General features: G+C 40.7%; 1 protein-coding gene across 6 annotated transcripts in view; it reads left to right on the top strand.

The window, feature by feature from the left end:
- The window catches only part of agtpbp1 (ATP/GTP binding protein 1), a 44,037-nt gene that overhangs the window by 8,891 nt on the left and 15,432 nt on the right, over positions 1 to 19,714 (top strand). For 4 of the 6 annotated variants that reach the window (XR_005207851.1, XM_037777457.1, XM_037777458.1 and 1 more), the window contains exons 4-26: positions 1,545 to 1,612; positions 2,220 to 2,283; positions 2,621 to 2,767; positions 3,664 to 3,795; positions 3,888 to 3,981; positions 4,112 to 4,149; positions 4,408 to 4,616; positions 4,735 to 4,912; positions 5,164 to 5,205; positions 6,532 to 6,632; positions 7,282 to 7,398; positions 8,056 to 8,828; positions 9,396 to 9,479; positions 9,652 to 9,741; positions 9,987 to 10,135; positions 10,366 to 10,453; positions 11,947 to 12,091; positions 12,625 to 12,775; positions 14,026 to 14,206; positions 14,425 to 14,554; positions 15,116 to 15,247; positions 17,251 to 17,427; positions 18,473 to 18,624. Coding sequence is in view for 5 of the 6 variants with exons in the window: in XM_037777457.1 (XP_037633385.1) it covers positions 1,545 to 1,612; positions 2,220 to 2,283; positions 2,621 to 2,767; positions 3,664 to 3,795; positions 3,888 to 3,981; positions 4,112 to 4,149; positions 4,408 to 4,616; positions 4,735 to 4,912; positions 5,164 to 5,205; positions 6,532 to 6,632; positions 7,282 to 7,398; positions 8,056 to 8,828; positions 9,396 to 9,479; positions 9,652 to 9,741; positions 9,987 to 10,135; positions 10,366 to 10,453; positions 11,947 to 12,091; positions 12,625 to 12,775; positions 14,026 to 14,206; positions 14,425 to 14,554; positions 15,116 to 15,247; positions 17,251 to 17,427; positions 18,473 to 18,624 (3,442 nt within the window). In the remaining variant the exon portion in view is untranslated. Of the gene's footprint in view, positions 1 to 23; positions 212 to 1,544; positions 1,613 to 2,219; positions 2,284 to 2,620; positions 2,768 to 3,663; positions 3,796 to 3,887; positions 3,982 to 4,111; positions 4,150 to 4,407; positions 4,617 to 4,734; positions 4,913 to 5,163; positions 5,206 to 6,531; positions 6,633 to 7,281; positions 7,399 to 8,055; positions 8,829 to 9,395; positions 9,480 to 9,651; positions 9,742 to 9,986; positions 10,136 to 10,365; positions 10,454 to 11,946; positions 12,092 to 12,624; positions 12,776 to 14,025; positions 14,207 to 14,424; positions 14,555 to 15,115; positions 15,248 to 17,250; positions 17,428 to 18,472; positions 18,625 to 19,714 lie in introns of those variants that run through there. The other 2 variants (XM_037777460.1, XM_037777459.1) reach the window with 2 other exon arrangements.

Here is a 19,714-nt window from a genome sequence, read left to right as displayed (position 1 = left end):
TGCCCCTAAGCTCAGTGTGTTGGTACACAGTTGGAAGATTGACCAGTGGAGCAGTTCACTTCTAGCCTTAGAGGGACAGCAGATGCAGTGAACTTGGGATTTTGGGAAACATCTTTTTACAGCTTTGGTGAACTTTGAGACCTTTGTTATGAAATGGAGTACCGCTACACCAGGAGATACTGTCAATCTGTGGTCTCCCCAGACCCGCCAGGTAGGGTCCAAAATGATGAAAATGTTTCAGGTATTTTGACTCAGACTCTTAAAAATCCTCCAAGATGTAGATTTCCACAATAGCATTTCTATTATGGCACTTGTGTTACACATATTTTAAATATTTCACTCTGCTCAAGTCAGGTTAGAATAACCAATCTGACCTCTACAACCTCCACAGTCCATGTGCAGTACTTTAAGCGGTCACCCATAGCTGACCAATAGCTACAACCGCTGTAAAAGACATAAATGATGGGTATTGAGGTAAATTAAAGAGCAACATCTACAGGTTACTGTGCAGATCACAAATATCTGCTTTACTTGAAGTGCCATCATAAAGCTGCTTAATTCTTATTGGAACACACATTTTTACAAGCAGAATAAAATCATTGGAATTGCAAAATGCAGTTAATGAATAAATTGCAGCAAATCATTATTATGTATGATTTTTATTATTATTATTATTATTATTTTCAGTGATGCTCCTATGTGTAATGGTATGACAGTAATGTTTCACCGCTCTCCAAGGCACTGAACTTTGTGCGTGTGTTCACATGCTCAGATATGAACATAGTTGTATAAGCGTGGGTAATTAGTTTGTGGAAAGTGTGACGTGTGTGTTGTTTGTGTGTGGGTGTAAACACCAGTTGTGTTTATGGTCTATAATGTAACTTTCTCCTGCTTTTCGGTGCAAGATCATCCATCATGAAAGCTGCATGCTCGACACCTCTCATTTCCATATCCACCTGCTGCGTGCAATGCCAGACACATGAACTCCTCACATGTGTAGGATCATCAGCAAGCGATATATAATCCTTCTGTAAAGTTCACTCTCTGAGGCCTCTTCACAGGGGGTCGGGAATCTGTCAGCTCCTAAATAACAGGGCAGGTTTAGGGCATGATTGAAAGAGGTGGATACGGAGAGAAAGAAAAGAGAAGCGAAGTAGGAGCTGTAGCAAAACCATTTATTTTCACAACTTGTGGAGTGGGACAGGTTCTAAGAGGGGGATGGTAAAGCTTGTGTGTGCAGAAGCTAATATTTGAGTAAATGTAAAACTGTATTTAAAGATAAAAGTATATATCTATTGTGTAATGCTGCCGAAACTTTGTAACTATAATTAACCCAGGACAGTAGTCTTCACACGTTCCAAGATAATCCTCTATGACATTGTGCCTTGTCTTTAATGGTCGAGCGAGTACATGCTGTACATGCTGTACTTGGAATAACAGCACTCACTTTGCTTGTATGAGAAGCCCCCTCAGTTGTTTTGCACAAATGCTGTACTGTTTATCTTCACATTTCTGATCCTTTGTATTTTGCTGTGTGTTCGCAGAGAAGAGCGGAAAAGAGGTGATGTCTAAAGGCTCCAGTGGCATGGAGGTCATCCTGGCTTCACTGGAGGTCAGCTCACTCATCAACACAACTGGAGATTGCAGCTCAGAACATGATAACACTTTAACTCTAAGCTTACTCTGTAGTTGTTCCTTCTGTTTGCACAAATGGAAAGATTGGTTTCCTATAAATTTGACTATCAAAGATGTATTAGTCTTTGTGCTAAGCTAAGCTAACCGGCTGCTGGTGGTAGCTTCATATTTACCGTACAGAGTGGTATCAATCTTGTCATCTAACTCTCGGTAAGAAAGCGAATAAGCTATTTCCCAAAAGGCCACACTACTTCTCTAAGAAGGTGTATTTCCCTCCCTTTGAGACATCCTTCTTAAGCCTAATAGACCTCCATGATGTGTGCTTTGCCAGAATAAGCTCACTATTTAAAACATTGCATGCAGAGACATAACTAATGCAGCCAGGCCTTTGTGTGAACAGCTGTGGGGAAACCCCGCTGCAGATGTCACATTGATGATGCATTGTTAGATTTGAGATTAGACTGCACACCTAGGAAAGAGAACATCAAATAAAATAATGTCCAAAGAGGAAATTGCACACATTTCTGTAATTCACGATATGCACCTGTATGTTCTTTAACAAGTGTTGTGTGTGGCTTCGACAGAATACCAGGGATGTCCAGACCACTCTGAACATTTTGTACATTCTCAGTGAGCTGCTGACTGTGGGTGAGTAGAGTTTTCTCTTTTCCAAAATTGATGAGTAGTCTATGCCCTGATTTTGAGAGCTGATAACAACATTTACTCATTTCTAACTTATAAGAAAATATTTTGGGGTACATTACTTTTTCATGAATGTGAGAAGTAATACATATATTTCTAAAAGCATAAACAATTCATTGTGCCACTCCAATGGTAAAGTGGTAGTAAATTGTAAATTTAGCTGGGATCGATAAAGTAGTAATGTTTTAAGGTTTGTGCTTTCCAGGATTTCAACTGCATATTCCCATCATGAATTAAGATTTATCACACCTAATGCCGTTTTATGGATGTTTTCTGTCTTTAGGCAGAGGCCGCAGGGTGGCAGTATTTGTGTCTAAAGGAGGAACAGGAATATTATTCCAGATTCTGATCTCTGCTAGTAAAGAGCTGCCTCCGAGTGAGGAACTCATGCTGCAGCTGCACTCACTGCTCGCCAAGGTTGGCCCAAAAGGTAGGTTTAATGTCACGGTTTAACACGAACAAACACACACTACACCATTATATATCAGGGTAGCAACTAATGGTTTGTCTTCATTGACATTTTACTGAGTTCTCCTTGTGTGACTTTGTTATCTGTCTAAAATGTCATATCACTTATGTCAGCTAAAATCTGGTCTGTGCTGTTAAAGGTGCTGTTGCTGAGCTTCATTGCAAAACACATTGTGTGTTGAGGTCTAACAAACACGTTCAGTCCATTTCTTTCCTCATAAAACATTTGCAAACTTGATTTTTGAAAATATTTTTAATTGTGCATTCTTCGCTTCTTTGCTGACAGTCTTCTTCTTCACTGCCTTTACGGGCACATTGCTATATTTCTTGGCGCGTGACAGCTAGGGATGTCACAGTGAGGAGATTTTCCCACCGGTTAATAACGTTTTGACAACACCGATATTACCAGACATTTTACAAGAAAAGATGATGCTCAATATATGTAGAGTGCTTACTGTGATCTTTAACGTTGAACGACTTTGTGTCTGGCCTCTCCGGTCCAGCTTCAGCTGTGAAATTTTGCTGATACGCGAAAATAAAAATAAAACAGCGGTGGGCAAGTAATGTAATCGATGTATGCCCAAACACCGTGTAACTACGGCAAGCCTAGTTACTGCCACTTCATCAGTGGAATAGCTTGTGAATCACACCATCCATGTGCATGCATGTTCGTCTTTGTGTGTGTGCACAATGCAAACAAAACGTGAACTCGTAAAATCATTGCTCTGCAGCGCTACTAGTGGTCAAAAACTCTACAGGGTGCATTTAAGACTTGTTATTTAGTATTTTGCAGAAAACAACAGAGACAAAAACACTGAAATCTAGTGATGTATTCTGTGCGTAATCATTTGTGTTCAGACAGAAAGTTTGGAGTGAAGGCCCGTTTGAGCGGAGCGCTGAACGCCACAGTCAACTTAACGAAACAGAACCTACAGAATACCAAACTGATTCTGCCCTGCCTGCAGGTTCTCAGGGTTTACTCCACCAACTGTAAGTTCATTTAAACTTTGAAATACACCTCTCTAAATGTGGTCATGCTCTCTTGGAGTTGCCTGATATCTCCTCCTTTTGTTTCTGTGAAGCGGTGAATGCTATTTCTTTGGGCAAGAACGGAGTGGTGGAGCTCATGTTAAAGATAGTCGTGCCGTACAGCAAGAAGAGCACCAGCCTGCTGAAGTAAGTGGTCGATTGTGTTAATGAGCCAGCATGAATACTGTGTTATAACAAACTAGTAACAACTTTTAATCTGTCATGGATGGTTGTTCAGCGGACCATTTAACCTATTTTCCTTGTTTTAAATCAACAGGGTAGCTCTGGATGCACTGGGAGCACTGCTCAAATCCAGTGAGTAATTTGCTTTATAACATTGACTTTTGACTCTTCAGTACTGTAGTGATCCTTAATTAGTGCTGGTTCCTTCTGCCTCTCTCAGCCCCATCATCATTAACCCTTTGCCTGTCCTGGACTGATTTTCTGTTCCCCACTGAAGCAAACACAGTTAATGATCATTCAACATGGATTTCAAGTTCTTCATCCCATCCCACAGTCGTAAAGTACAAATGATCAGTGCTTTCTCCCTCTTCAACTTCTTTCCCCTCGCAGAAACGAATGCTCGCCGTGCAGTGGATGGCGGACATGTGCCTGTCTTGCTGGCTCTGTACCAGGACTGGCATCGCAATGACACACGGCATCGCCACATGCTGATTCGCAAAGGGCTGCTGGTCTGCCTCAGGAACATCACCAACATCAAGCTCGGCAGGAAAGCCTTCATAGACGCTGATGGCATGAGGATCCTCTACAACTCATCCACCGTGAGTGAGAATTTTAACGTACGCATGACAAACAATTGAAGTATGCAACACATATGTACTGCACACACACACACTCCGTCTCGCCTACTCTCTACTTTCTGTGTGGTTTTATTTCAAGGAGTGTCTCCCGGTGCGGACTCTGGATCCTCTCGTCAACACCTCGAGTCTCATCATGAGGAAGTGTTTTCCTAAGAACCGTCTGCCTCTGCCCACCATCAAATCGACCTTCCACTACCAGCTGCCACATGTACCTGCTGCAGGGCCTGTGGCACAGCTCTACAGCCAGCCACCTGGGGGTGAGAACACAGGACACTCACACACACACACACACACACACACACACTTCACTAGAGAGTGCCCCAGCATATCACAGTGTATGCGCATGCCTTTCATTGATGATTATGCAGTACAGACAGACACATAGACTTTTTTTTTACGCTCCTAGATTCAGTCCTGCATTATACAGAGACACACACAAATAATGCCTACATCCCTGGACCGCATAAATGGTTAACGGCAACACTGCTGCACACAATGTGCCTTACAGGAAGAAAAATTCATCAGCTCTGCAACAGGCCCTTAAAGAAGGGTAAGACGTACGTAAGAAACAACTCCATCCTCAGAATACATAGACTCACTCACTGCTGCTTTCTCATTCACCTCACGTCATACTCTAACTTCACTAAACTAACACATGACATGTGTTAGTAATGAACATGGATTAAAGATGCTTAGTGCACATTGCTTAGTGCTTGCTTGCTCACTAGTAGACTTATGTACTTGCACTGTACTCAACTAATTTGCTTCCTTGTGTCCACAGGCTGTCTGATGCCCCTTTGTTCTTCATTTAAAGGTGCTAAATTCCAAATCAGAGCATATCCATGATTGAGGGATTGTGTCCACACGGCTCTCAACATGGCGACAACTGAGCCGGCGGCTAGCAGCTAATGGTGCTAGCATCACGAACAGTGCAAACAACGGTAGCAGTGCTGACAGAGCTAACAGTGCAAATCTGGGGGAAACCGGAGGGTGGGTGCTTATCAAAGATGACCGCCATATAAGCGCAGTGCGGAGCGGCAGCGATTGGCTAGCTAGTGGGGCTCACGCACTGGTACTCACATGCACTTACATGCACGCACGGCCGGACCAGCTATGTAAACAAAGCACAGAGAAGCTCTGATTACGACACACACAGAGGGAGAGTGACTTCATTCTCTGCTCAGGTAGACATTACTCCACTATATGTTTACATAGCAAATAGTTGTTTGTAGCTATATTAATGCTCTGAATTTAGCACCTTTAATCTGATCTAAAATATCAAAATCAATCTATTGAAATATTGTATTTCATGTAACACTATGCTTAATTAAATCTGCTTGATGATGTACTTGTCCACACGTTTTAGTTTATTTCCTAGAGAGTGCAAAATCAAACAGGAACTCCATAAAAACAATGATATACACCACCGTTTTGACAGCTCTAATTGGCAATAATAATTGCCTCAGCCTTAGCGCAAAGTTGTGTCAACTCTATATTCACAGAAACATGTCAGTGATGTCAGTAACCCAACCATGGAGAACAGTGTAACATAACAAGCTACTGCTATTACATAGACATGTCAGTAAGATCACCAGCTCAAAGTCTTTGAAGAAATATACTCATGATTTCTTCTGTCCTCTAAATCTCTCACTCATTTCTGAATCATGGCTGCTCACATCTTTTTGTTAACATTTTCTCTGTTCCTGACTGTCATAGCAATAAAACTCAATGACCGAAATCAGTTGAGTTCTACCAGTCCAGCCTTACACACACTTTAGAAAGTAACAAACTCCCAGCTTGGGCAAAAAAAAAGAGGGGAAAATGTTTGTTTTAAGGACAGTCGCCTCCTTATGTTTGTGTGCGTTTGTGTACCCAGTGGATGATGTGGTGGACGAAAGTGACGATAACGAGGAGACGGACGCGGACACAGAGAACGATACAGAGAATGAGGAGGACGAGAAGGATCAGCACGCCGCGGTAACATTCAGCACTCGCATGCACACACCATATTTCACATGGCAACATTATGTGTTGCACTTAGTGTTCAAAATGTTGAGTGTATTTTCTCTGTGTGGCAGTAGTGTTATAGAGACAGTGCAGAGTTTAGGCCCAAGTGATTGACATCTTAAACATCTTAAACATTTTTGATCTCAACTTTTGATCATCTAAAACTTTTTTTATCAATAATGAATTGTTACATTAGAATACCGTTATTGATATTTGGGGACTTTTGCGTTATATAATGCTGAATCTCTACAGATTGTGTCATTTGAGGATAGAACATCTCAGAGCTGTGTCAGAGTTTTAGCTGATGTTGATGCAATCCTCTAAATTTTCAGCAGAGGGCAGTCATAACTCACCAACCACAACTCACCAGACATATACCATATTTGATATCCAAGCACTATAAAATCCCCCTCAAATTAAACAGCAACACAGAATATGTAGGTTTTTGTCTCCCTTTTGTTATTTTCTCATTAGCTGTAGTTCTTTTTTCCTTGTTTTCTCCATCTCATATTTCTTCGATAGCAACTTGAGCAATAGCCCAAATGCAGCCAGATAGCACACAGTCTGAAGATCTACATTGAGATGTGTGTGTTTGCTCCATTTGTGTCTTTTTGATCAGAATGATGACATAGAGACGGACCTAAACAAGCTACATCCCAAAAAGAACCCTGGCCGTCCGTTTGAAGAGTTGAGGGTCTATGAGAGGTTCTTCTTGGAGCTTTCTGAAGATTTCCAGGTCAGTAATTTATGTCCATGTTGACAAGAATTCATGGTGAAAAAATGACCAAAACATCCATATAAATCAACAGGAATTATAGCTGAATTATATATAATATATATTATTATTATTATTATTTATATATATATATATATATATATATATATATATATCATATTAATTAGTATGAGACATTTTCTACAACATGGTCACATAGAAATATCTGACATTAATGTATCTTGCTTTTTTTCTTTAATTCTATGATATTTGTTTTCTTTGTTTTGTTATATTTAATGTTAATACATTGAATTTAATTGAATCTTATTATTATATTTTTTTATTTTCCACTACCTTTTTCTCATTTTATTTAATTGCAGTGTGTGTTGCTTCTGGGTATTTTTGTACATTGATTTTAATGGTATTTGCACTTATATTGAATATATGAGGTGGTTAAACCTGCTTTTCACACATACAGTATATTTCATTGTTAATTACTACAAAAACTAAAAATGTAAGCCTTTGGCCCATTGCACATTTTTTGAGCCTGACGAAGCGCTCATCATTGCTCTTGTCAGTGTTAATAAAAGATCTTTGATTATATTTTTACAGGTATTAATACAGGTTAAGTGTGTTGTCTGTTTTTTTCTGATTGATATATATATCTTATTCCTACAGGGTTATAACTTTGAATCCTCAAAGAGTGCCTCTACCACATCTTCATCATTGTCTTACACTTCATCATCAGCCTCAACTCGATCCACTCGGCCAATCATAGTGCCCACAGCTCAAGCCCTGTCCCCAAAGCACGTCCCCGTATTGAGCTTGCAGGTGGATTGCAACCCTACCAAAGGACAACACACCCTGCCGTCTCCTGCGCCCACTCCTGCTCCCCGTGCTCCTCTAACACCTCTAGAACTGGACTCCATCCACCTCACCAAGGACCAAGACAAAAAAGAGGAAGCCCACATTCCTTCCCCTGACACGCATACAACATTGTCCTCCCTCACCAGGCCTCCTTCTCAAGGCCAGATGATAGAACAGGACCTAGCACATGTGTTGGACTGTGTCTCTCTAGAAGAGGAGGGGGCTCTGAACACAGGAGAAGAAGGAGAAAGGGGAATCAAACAAGAAGGATCTCCAGTCAATGCCACGAGGCACATACAATCTCCTCTGCTCTTAGGGGGCATCTCTACTCGACGTGTGGGAGGAGGAGGCAGTAACTGGGGGTCAGATTGTGGCTCAGAGGGTGCAGAGGACGAGGGAGCAGTTCTGGAGGTGCCAGACACGGCGCTGCTCCTCCCGCTGCATGACCCCGACCTGTACGTGGAGATGGTGAAGGGAACAGGCTCCGTACCCCAGTACGCTGAAGTGGCTTACCCAGACTACTTTGGCCATGTAGCTTCAACATTTAGGGAACCCCTTCAAGAGAGAGTTTATGGTGTACAGAGGTGAGACATTTTTTACGAAAATTGTGTTTTGCACACAGATTATAGAAACCAGAAATCCTGCCATTAAAAGGAATAGTATAAAACTGAAAGAAAAAAAATTAACTGCCCTGCAGTGTACTGTCGTGTTTTCCAGAAAGATTTACCAGATTTGAGCAAATATTTTGTATTTAGAATATTTTAAAACTTTTCTAAATCTTTGACTTACACTACAGATATGAGCATGACCTCGTGCTGACTTGTGGGGCTCCAGACAGACCTTTCGGAGCCTCAGTAATAGTGATGCTTTCGTAATGCTTTTTCTAAGGACAAGTTGTAAAGTTGTAAAGTTGTAAAGTTGTAAAGTTAAATGCAATCATGCGGTTACATTGTGGGGTTCTGCGTGGCAGTCCAAATTGGCTTTTTAGTCTGAATCTCAGCTACAGTTTACACTTAACTTTGCTGTGATGGGATAAGGCATTTCCTAAAGCCTATTGCATTCATCCTCATTAAAAAACAACAATTTTTTTTATGGGAAACATATCTGTCCATCCATTGTGTTAATCCTGAGTTTGTTTGTTTGTCCATCAGGTCTAAAATATTCCAGGACATTGAGAGGCTGATCCATCCTAATGATATCGTGGATAAAGTAGTTTACGACCTGGACATTCCCAGGTGAGTCCCTCTTATTGAGTCCGCTAACATAAAGCTTTACATCACTCAGACTAAATGGAGCTAAAATTACGACTAAAGCTACAGTTTGTCCTTTTTTCTGATAATGTTGAGAGCTGTGACATTCACAAAGCAGATTAGCTCAATCTATCATCCACATTTGGTTGTGTTTCAGTTGTCCTGTGATTGAAGACGATGGCGAATCACTGAAGTTCAACTCTCAGTTTGAGTCTGGCAACCTCAGGAAGGCAGTTCAAATTAGGAAGTAAGTATTTATTATCACATCAGTTACATGGGAATGAATAAGAGCTACACAATTAGGTGTGCAGTTTTAATTAAATCACCTTTTAGCATAATCATTTCATTTAAATCTGTGGTCAACTTGTATTATATTCAACTTACTTCTTACCTCTCTTTTGCAGAAATTAGATTAAAAAACAAATAAATATTGTTTATAGTTGATGGTGGTTTGGCTCCACATTTACAGTTTATGTTGTGTTGTTTCTCCAGATATGAGTATGACCTGGTGCTGAATTCAGACATCAACAGTAATCACTACCACCAATGGTTCTACTTTGAGGTGAGCGGCATGCGTGTTGGAACCACCTACCGCTTCAACATCATCAACTCTGAGAAGTCAAACAGCCAGTTCAACTACGGTGAGATGCACAACAACATGTGAAACACCCAACAGTTTGTCATTCTCCATCTGACCTACAGAAGATTTGTATCATTTTGTAAATATTACATTAAATTAGACTGTATTGAATTTAAAGGCTTTTGACCTACAGTTAGTCTGTATGAGGTCGCTTGAGCTTCAGATAGCACACATTCTTAGCTTTTGTGTGTTTGTCTTTCTCCTTATGTGTGTGTGTGTGTGTGTGTGCAGGCATGCAGGTGCTGATGTACTCGGTGCAGGAGGCGATCAGTGGCAGGCCTCGCTGGGTCAGAACAGGAACAGACATCTGTTACTACAAGTAGGTGCACTCAGAAGGGGAGAGGGCAAAACTACCTTTTTAAAAAGCGTTACAGTTACATGGGACAAATGAACGGTTCTCGTGCAGCATACCAATTTTGCTATGCTGCAGCTACTGTGCTGTAGTTTATTAATTACCTTGTATATTTATACATGTTATATACAGTAGCTATAAAGAACTGTCAACTACTTTATAGCTTGCTACACTGACAAAGTTATTATGACCTAGTATTAATGTACTTAGCAACATTTTTGAAAAGCATTCCTTAGAAGGGAAAGGGTGACGCACCCTCTACACCATTTCTTCACAAATTGCACCACATATTTAAAAAGTAGTGCATGTATATTTTTACATACACTTAGTGGCCATTTTATGAGGTATACCTGTACAATCTAATGCAATTCAATACAGCTGTTCTGCCATAAAGTCTTTTTGTGATACATATATGTAATGTTGGCTGCACGGTGGTGCAGTGGTTAGCACTGGCGCCTCACAGCTAGAGGGTTGCAGGTTCAAATCCGACTTGCGGCCCTTCTGTGTGGAGTTTGCATGTTCTCCCCGTGTTAGCGTGGGTTTTCTCCGGGTACTCCGGTTTCCTCCCACAGTCCAAAGACATGCAGGTTAGTTTAAGTTTTTAAACATCGTCATAAAGGTGTTTGTCCTCTCTGTTAACATGTGTCATGTCCTCCGGTGCTCCTAACGGCATCTGCAAGATTTCACAGACCGGAGGAAAACAAGCAGTCAGAGCTGATCTGAGGTCTGCTGTCCAGCTGCTGTCTATGAGAGCCGGCTGTGATTGGTCAAAGTCTCCGGTCACAGGCTAGATTTTCTAAAGCCTGAAAACAGAGCCATGAGGAGGTGCAGAAGTCTAGTTATCTCTCAGAACACTTGAATTACAATATGCTGAAAAGTTATTATGGAATTTTTGCCCAATGATGCCAAAAATACACTGCCTGCTGCCACTTTAAACGGGCAGAATATTAGAAACGCATCTCAATATAATGTAGTTCAGTACTTAAACTATTACCTTGGTAAAAAACATATAATGGAATATTTCCGATAATGTCACCAAAACTGAACATCAGAATCAGGTTTATTGCCAAGTAGGTTTTCACATACATGTAATTTGCCTTGGTGTTTTTGTGCATAGCAATAAATGTAGTAAGAGAAAATAAAAATAAAAGTAATGTAAAAGTCAAGGAACATAAATATATAATACAAACAATTACAATAAAGATATTAAAAATACTATAAAAATATACACAATATATCTGTTTTGCAAATTATTGACCAGGGACTCTGCAAAAGTATAACGAATATTTGCAATGCACAGACATAATAGTCCAAAATTATGAACTAAGTAGAATTTATGGCACTGCTGTTGTATTGAATTGCAATAGATTGTACAGGTGTACCTAATAAAGTGGCCACTGAGTGAAAATGTCATATTGTGCAACATTTACTCATGAAATGTTCTTCCTTCTTCTCCACAGGAATCACTTTGCTCGGAGTTCCATTGCAGCTGGTGGTCAGAAAGGAAAGTCCTATTATACGATGACCTTCAGCACAAGCTTCAGCCATAAGGATGATGTCTGTTACTTCGCCTATCATTACCCTTATACATACTCCACTCTTAAGGTAATATTACAATACCACTGTTTGCTGTAATCTAGAGACCATTAGTAGTATACATATCTCTAACCACTAATGATTGTTAGTCGACCTCTTGACCATGTTGTGTAATTGTTATGGTTTTAGTCGCTAAAAAAATGACAATTTTCATCATAGTCTCCTTTAGTAATTATTACTCCATTCTCCCAAACCCCCAGTGTATAATCCACTGTTTTGTTTCCCTTGTTGTATAATTTATATGTCCTTCAAATCTGAGCTCAGATAACTACTTTGCTCTCAAACTACTGTACACTCATTATGTAAATAATTATGTTTTTTATAATTGCATTTTGTCTTCCTTTTCTATAGAGTGACTATGCAGAATTGCATATAATATAAGCAACAATAGAGAAGCCCAATCTGAATCATAAGAAGCCAAATAAACAGCCAGTGCAACAATACAACAGTAAAATGTGTGAGGGATGGGGGCTTAAGTGGAAGTTGTAGATAATAATGTTAGAGCGAAATGTAAAAACTGTAATGTGTCATTGTGTCCTCAGATGCACCTGTCCAAACTGGAGGCTTTGAGGACCCCTCAGATCTACCTGAGACAGGACGTCCTGTGTGAAACTCTGGGGGGAAACAACTGCCCCCTTCTCACCATCACTGCCATGCCAGAGTCCAACTCCAATGATTACATCTGTCAATTCAGTAAGTAAATCACTGTAGGTCTGTGTGCATGTGTCTTTTTTATTTGGTCACCATCACTCTCATACCTGAGCAGAACAATCTCAGCTGGGAGATTTTCATATATCTTGGAAAGACTTGAAAAACCTTTGTAGCTTCACCAATCATGGTGCCGCTATCTGGAATCATCACGACAGGTCGACAAGGAAACAAACAGGTCTACAGGGTTTTAAATGTAAACTGAAATCTGCACACTTGAACACTTGATCGACACACTTTTACTACTGTATGATATAGTTTTATTGTTTGTACCCAGGACTCCGATTCTCAGCATTGATACTGAGTGGATTATCCTGGTGAAATAAGGTCATGGATGTTAAAAAGAATGATCACATCGGTATGCAAACTGACATGTATTTTTGTCAGATGTCCTGGTAACAGCTGGCAGCTTAAAGCCTTTGGTAATGGGCCATAATATTTAAATTTTAGATAAGATTAAGATCAGTTGTCAACTATTAAATTAATCTCCAACTATTTTGATAATCAATTAATCGGTTTGAGTCATTCTTTAAGAAAAAAACAGTCAAAATTCTCTGATTCCAGCTTCTTAAATGTAAATATTTTCTGGTTTCTTTACTCCGCTATGACAGTAAACTGAATATCTTCTAGTTGTGGACAAAACAAGGCTTTCAAGGATGTCATCTTGGGCTTTGGGAAACACTGATCCACATTTTTCACCATTTTATAGACCAAACAACTAATCAATTAATCAAGAAAAATAATCAACTGATTAATCAACAGTGAAAAAAAACATTAGTTGCAGCCCTACTAAACATTTAATGGCTGTTGTGTGGTCAGTTTTGACCAATCTTACTGACAAGTCTAATCTAGTCATTTTGGTGATGGAAGTTCATTCTCATCCTTTGGGAAAAGTCTGTGTAACAAAATAATCTCAGTTTATAAATCCAACTTCCTCATGCCTGGCTCCTGGATAGTTCTCCAAAATGTGTAAGAAATTCACTTCTACTTCTAAGTTCATATCTACTGCTTAATTAATTAAATACTAGTCACTGCAGGAACATTTTACTACATTTCTACTGTATATTGCTGCATTAGAACAGCCCTGGGGTATCAGGGCATGTCAGTGCTTCCCAAATAGGTTTTCTGTCCACTTGAGTCCCCTGATGCTGCTTCTCAGCTGTGAAAACTTTAAATTGAAGAATCTGTTTCTTTTTTTCTCATCCCTCTGTTTGTCCCTCTTTCTCCCTCTTCAGGGAATCGTCCATTGATCTTCCTGTCGGCCAGAGTGCACCCTGGAGAGACCAACGCCAGCTGGGTAATGAAGGGCACGCTGGAGTTCCTGATGGGCACCAGCCCACTGGCAGCCAGCCTCAGAGAGGCCTACATCTTCAAGATAGTCCCCATGCTTAACCCTGATGGAGTTGTAAATGGAAAGTAAGTCTAGAGATGGAAAGAAACGAGCACACACTCACAGCTTTCAAGTATACACACTGAAGATGCTAAACACCTGCCGAACCTGGGCCTGCACGTTGGTCACAGCTTTATTTATATTAACACACACACAATCTTGTCCTGAAGGATTCTCCAGCTGTTGCTCTGTTCTCCTCCACTCTGTATCCTCCCCCTCTCCTGCCGTCTCCTTCCTGCTGTAGTCATCGTTGTTCTCTGAGTGGAGAGGATTTGAATCGCCAGTGGCAGAACCCCAATCTTGAGCTCCACCCCACCATCTACCACACTAAGAGCCTGCTGCAGTACCTTGCACACATACAAAGAGCACCACTGGTATGACCTCTAATTAACTGGACTTAATCACTTTGGGGGCATTTTGCTGCATCATCTTTCCTTTGGGAAACATAAAGAACCTCTTCTAACGTCTTATTCACGGTGCCATTTCTCCTGTTCAGCTGCACGCGCTGTTTGGCTGCATGTCCACTAAATTTCACTTTAATAAATCACCACGTTGGTTTTGAGGCATTAATGCAGTTACCATAAACAACAGCCTCCATTGGCCTCTGTGCTACACCATGTGTCAGCAAGTTAGATATAATGGGATATTGCTTTTATGGGGGATGCGTTTACTGTACAAAGGGTGATGACTTTACAACACAAAGCAAGGTGAGGCTGCTGTCCTTCCTCTAAAAATGGACCTGAGAAAATGTCTTTTGATAAATATGAGCAGTAACACAGCTGCAGTACCAATGACATTTACAGCCATTATAACACAGTGTCGCAAAATTGATGATGATTCAGTGTAATAATTTGAGCTATTGTAACTGTCTGTTGATTTATATTTTTGTATTCATTGTTTTTACATTGTGTGTGTGCGTGTGCGTCAATGCACAGGTGTTTTGCGACTACCACGGTCATTCCAGGAAGAAGAATGTGTTCATGTACGGCTGCAGCGTGAAGGAGACCGTCTGGCAGTCCAATATCAGTGCTACGTCCAGTGACTTACTAGAGGACCTTGGATACAGGGTGAACACACACACGCACACACACACACACTCATCTTTGCAGTACCACTCTCTGTCTTCCCCTCTGTTTCAGATTACTGTTCTCACATCGCTGAATAATAATTGCATTGAACTTAGTGCAAAGAGATCCCCTTTGTTACGTTGTACTTAAAAGAGATGCTATCAGATCAGCTTATATTTACATCAGCATAAGTCTGCCCTGTATAGTGTATGCATTGAAAAACAATTCATGCATCCCTCACTTAAAGCTACAGTCAGCAGAATTGGAGCAAATATGATTAAAAAAGTTATATGTATAAAACAGTCACTATATCCTGACAGTAGTGCATGAGACAGGTAATCTGAAAAAAATCATGTTCCTCTGTGTCTTCCGATGTCCTCTGGTGCTGCTAATGGCATCTGCAAGATTTCACAGACCGTAGGAAAACAACCAATCAGAGCCCAGCTGGAGCCTGCCGTCTCTGAGCAGCTGTCAGTCACTCGCAAACTCCGATCAAACGGTCAAACTAGGCAGCGCTGATCAAATATGAATCAATATTCTGTTACTGTAATGCCTATTTCTCACCTCAAATGTTTTCAGAAACATCTTGTAGTGTACTGTTTAGCTGTAAAATGAGAAAGTTTGTGACCCGGCAGCCATGTTGTGACCAGTTGAGGAAATACCAAGCGCCGCCCACCACCCAGAGCAAATGTTCTCTCACTGCCTAGTTTGACTGTTTGATCAGAGTTTGCAAGTGATTGACAGCCGCCTCCGTTGAATGAACAGCCAATAGGAACGCTCTCTCTATGAAATGACCTGTGATTGGCCAAAGTCTCCCGTCATGGGCTAGATATTTTAAAGCCTGAAAACCGAGCCATGAGGAGGTGCAGAAGTCTAGTTTTCTCTCAGAACTCTTTAAATACAATATGCTGAAAGGTTATTATGGATTTTTCGCCCAATGATGCCAAAAATATTCTGCCTACTGCAGGTTTAAGAACAAATGTAGCACCATTTTACATTACCTTTTAATAGTTTTGCACTTTAAATGGCGTTGCACGAGTGGCAGCTTGTTACAGCAGGTCCTACTCACCGTCGATCTTTTCTCCTTCAGTTTTTTTTAATAAAATTGTTTTTGTAGTACTTTTTTATTTTTACATGTAATTACTTTTTAACTTATCCGTGCACTATTATTTTTTTACTTATTATAACTTTACTGTTCACTTAATTACTGTTTACTTACTAATTTATTATATCTTTTCTTATTTGATATATTGTATTTTGTTTTTTTACTGATGCTCTTGTTGTTGCAGTCTGCCCTTTGCTGCTTTAACACTGCAAATGACCCTGCTGTGAGCCTAATAAAGGATCATCTTATCTTATCTTAAAACTGAGAGTAATTGCGTTTCACTTCTCTTTATTTGTAAATATCCTAACATATCGTATCACATCCTGTTTTGAGTTACCTGCTTCCTGTTTCTTTCCCTCTGTGTCGTTGTGATTTCCTTATTCTGTTCAGTTTAAATCCTGATTTATTAGTCTTATATCTGTCTAGTCATAAACATGTGTTTCAACACCAGCTCTTATCTGACAAACATGTTCAAATTTATTTTACTTCAATAATTTTAGTGATTCACCTTGAATTTCACTCTGCCATGGCGTAGGACTTTTTCTTTCCATTCACCAGTCAAGCTGGCCAGGTAGTCGAGATCAGTTTGTTGCTTCTCTCTGCATTTGGGAATGCAAAAAAATATTTTTCACTCAACCGAATGCTAATAAAGATGCCAGTTCAAGTCAGAGTTTCCTAGTGGACATGTCGCTTCAGGCTACAAGCCCACAGCAAACATTTTGGGTAGCAGCAGTCAATACTGCTGCTTTCCCAAGCAACTGCTCTGTACATAAGCCAGTCTTTGTTGGACAAAGTTATTTGTCCCTACTATAAAATGTACTTTATCATCTGCTCCCCGATGCATTAATGGCACACACGCCTACACAAAAACACTCACACAGTTTCATGTGTTTTTCAGGCTCTTCCCAAGATCCTGTCCCAGATCGCCCCGGCCTTCAGCATGGCGAGCTGTAGTTTTGTGGTGGAGCGCTCCAAAGAGTCAACCGCCCGCGTGGTTGTGTGGAGAGAGATAGGAGTGCAACGCAGCTACACCATGGAGAGCACGCTCTGTGGCTGTGACCAGGGCAAATATAAGGTAAGCATATAATTAAGTTGTTTATAGGGTAAGGACAGAAAGAAAAACTGCCCAATGCCATGCAGTTCAATACAATAACCCTGTAGTTAAACACGTCAAAACAAAACACTCACAGTATGCAGAGAATGAGTTGCTGGGCTAATGTGCCGGGTTTTATTGCATTGTGCATGTGTTTTGTTGTGTCCACCCGCTGTAAGTGAGAGGGAGGTGCCCCTATCTATCCCCAAATGTCCAGCAGGTGGAGCTGCAGTCCTTTTTTCCACTTCCTCTTCTCTTCCCTCCTCATTTCTTTTGACCCCTTTACCTCCCTTTCTTCTCTCTCTCTCTGTCTTTCCACCCCAGTTGATTTCCTTCCTTCTGAATTCTGCCAATGTCAACAGTACATATGCAGAGGCAGTCTAGGGATGCCATTTTGGCACTGATTTGCCCCCCCCCACTGGTTTCTGTGGAAGTGTTTGTCCAGATGTGCAGGAACTAATGTCTCCTGAATTGAGGCTGCGTATCTCTGTGGCCAGGCCAAGTTCAGATGTTCCTAGCTGCGCTCTGGGGAAATAGGAACATGAAAGTTTTTTGGGTTGAGTCGGGGGTAAGCTCTGTGCGTGTGTGTCCCTGAGTGAGTATTCATTTACTAGTATGATAGTACAGCACTGTGAAGACTTTGTTAGGGTTGCAGGTGTGAGTGCACATGCGTTTGAATGTGCGCTTCCTGCAAATGAAATATATTATCAAGTTTTTGCATGAAAAGTTTCCTCAGCAAACTGCTTTCCTGCATTGAGAATTGGGGCGTTTGAAGATGGACAACGGCTCCATCCCCTGGCTCCAGAGCAGCTATAAAAAAACCACAGCAGCCATTTTAAAGTAGATTTCTGTTGGACCTTTGAAATAGTTTTTTTGAATCTAGCTGTACGTTGGGAATGTGCACATATTGTGCGTGCAAGTTTGTAGGATTGTGGCATTTCTGTGTGTGACAGTTCATCCTGGTGAACATTTTAGTGTTTATCTATTAGTATCATGTCTTTGATGTGCATGTACATGTTGTCCTCAGGGTCTTCAAATCGGCACCAGAGAGCTGGAGGAGATGGGAGCTCAGTTCTGTGTGGCCCTGCTGAGGCTGAAGAGGCTCACGGGGCTTCGCAATCACCAACACCTCCTGGATTTAGAGAGCGATATCATTGGGACACAGTCTAAAGTGGTCAGGTTAGTAATGTGGAGCATGCTGCACGTAGTCACACACACAGTTCATGCAGGTGCACAGCACACAGATGCTGTGAGGTTATTTAGAGATAGAAAGTGTTGCTTTAAAGGTTAGAAATACACAATATACTGTACACAGCTGAGGAATAGTGTCTGTGATCTAAATAGAAACCAGAAGGCAGGCTAACACCTTTTTTCAGACTTTTTATTTCTCTGCATTGTAACCTTCCCAAGATATATCTCAGATGAGAAGTATTTTCTGTTGCCAAAAATTCTACCTGGAAAACAGTAAAGTGGTTACAGACTGTTTTCCTTTTTATCTGCACAAATCCCCCTCCTCACTGCCAGACACGTCCTCCCCTCGGCACCGATACTCGATGGTGTGACAGTCACCCCAGATCTCCTCTGAAGCACTACTCAAGAAACAAATGAAGGCATGCATTTATGCAGGGCTGCTGTGAGCATCATTGAGATTCTATCAATGATTATGTGTGATGAATATAATGAAAACTCTGGAGTGAGAGAGGAATGGGTATGAATAATTGCCAGCAATGTCATTATTTCTCTAAAAGAGCGTAAAACAGCCACAAGATCTTTTTTTTTATAATTAAAGCGTTTACACCTACACAGTGAGGTTTCTCAGGACCACAGTGAACAGGATGGTGGATTAAATGCCCATGGAACATGCAAACAAGTTCACTGCCATCCTGCAGAGTCGCTTGTAGCTGCAGTATATTAGCATAAAGTAGGAAAGAAATATGCATTCAGGGGACAGCAGCATTGAACATGTTCAACTGCAAGACAAACACTAATCTCACTAGTCGATCCAGTTCAATATATTACATCTTCACATTGATTATACCTCTTTTCACAATGTGTCTGCTTTGTAGAAGAGCATCAGCAGTGATTCAGTAGAAAGTTCATCTGAATTATTGTCTTTGAGTTCACAACTCTGGCCTCTCTCTTTCTCTCTTCTCTGTGTTGCCAATCGCATAGTATAGACAACTCAAACAAAAAGTAATCTAAGTTTTATGCCCTCAGTGTTTGGTGAAAAGATTAGTCTATTAATCATTCGTCAGAAAATAAATACATT

This window comes from Sebastes umbrosus, chromosome 8 (assembly GCF_015220745.1).
Source record: "Sebastes umbrosus isolate fSebUmb1 chromosome 8, fSebUmb1.pri, whole genome shotgun sequence".
NCBI lineage: Eukaryota > Metazoa > Chordata > Actinopteri > Perciformes > Sebastidae > Sebastes > Sebastes umbrosus.
This window is presented reverse-complemented; position numbering and strand designations above follow the sequence as displayed.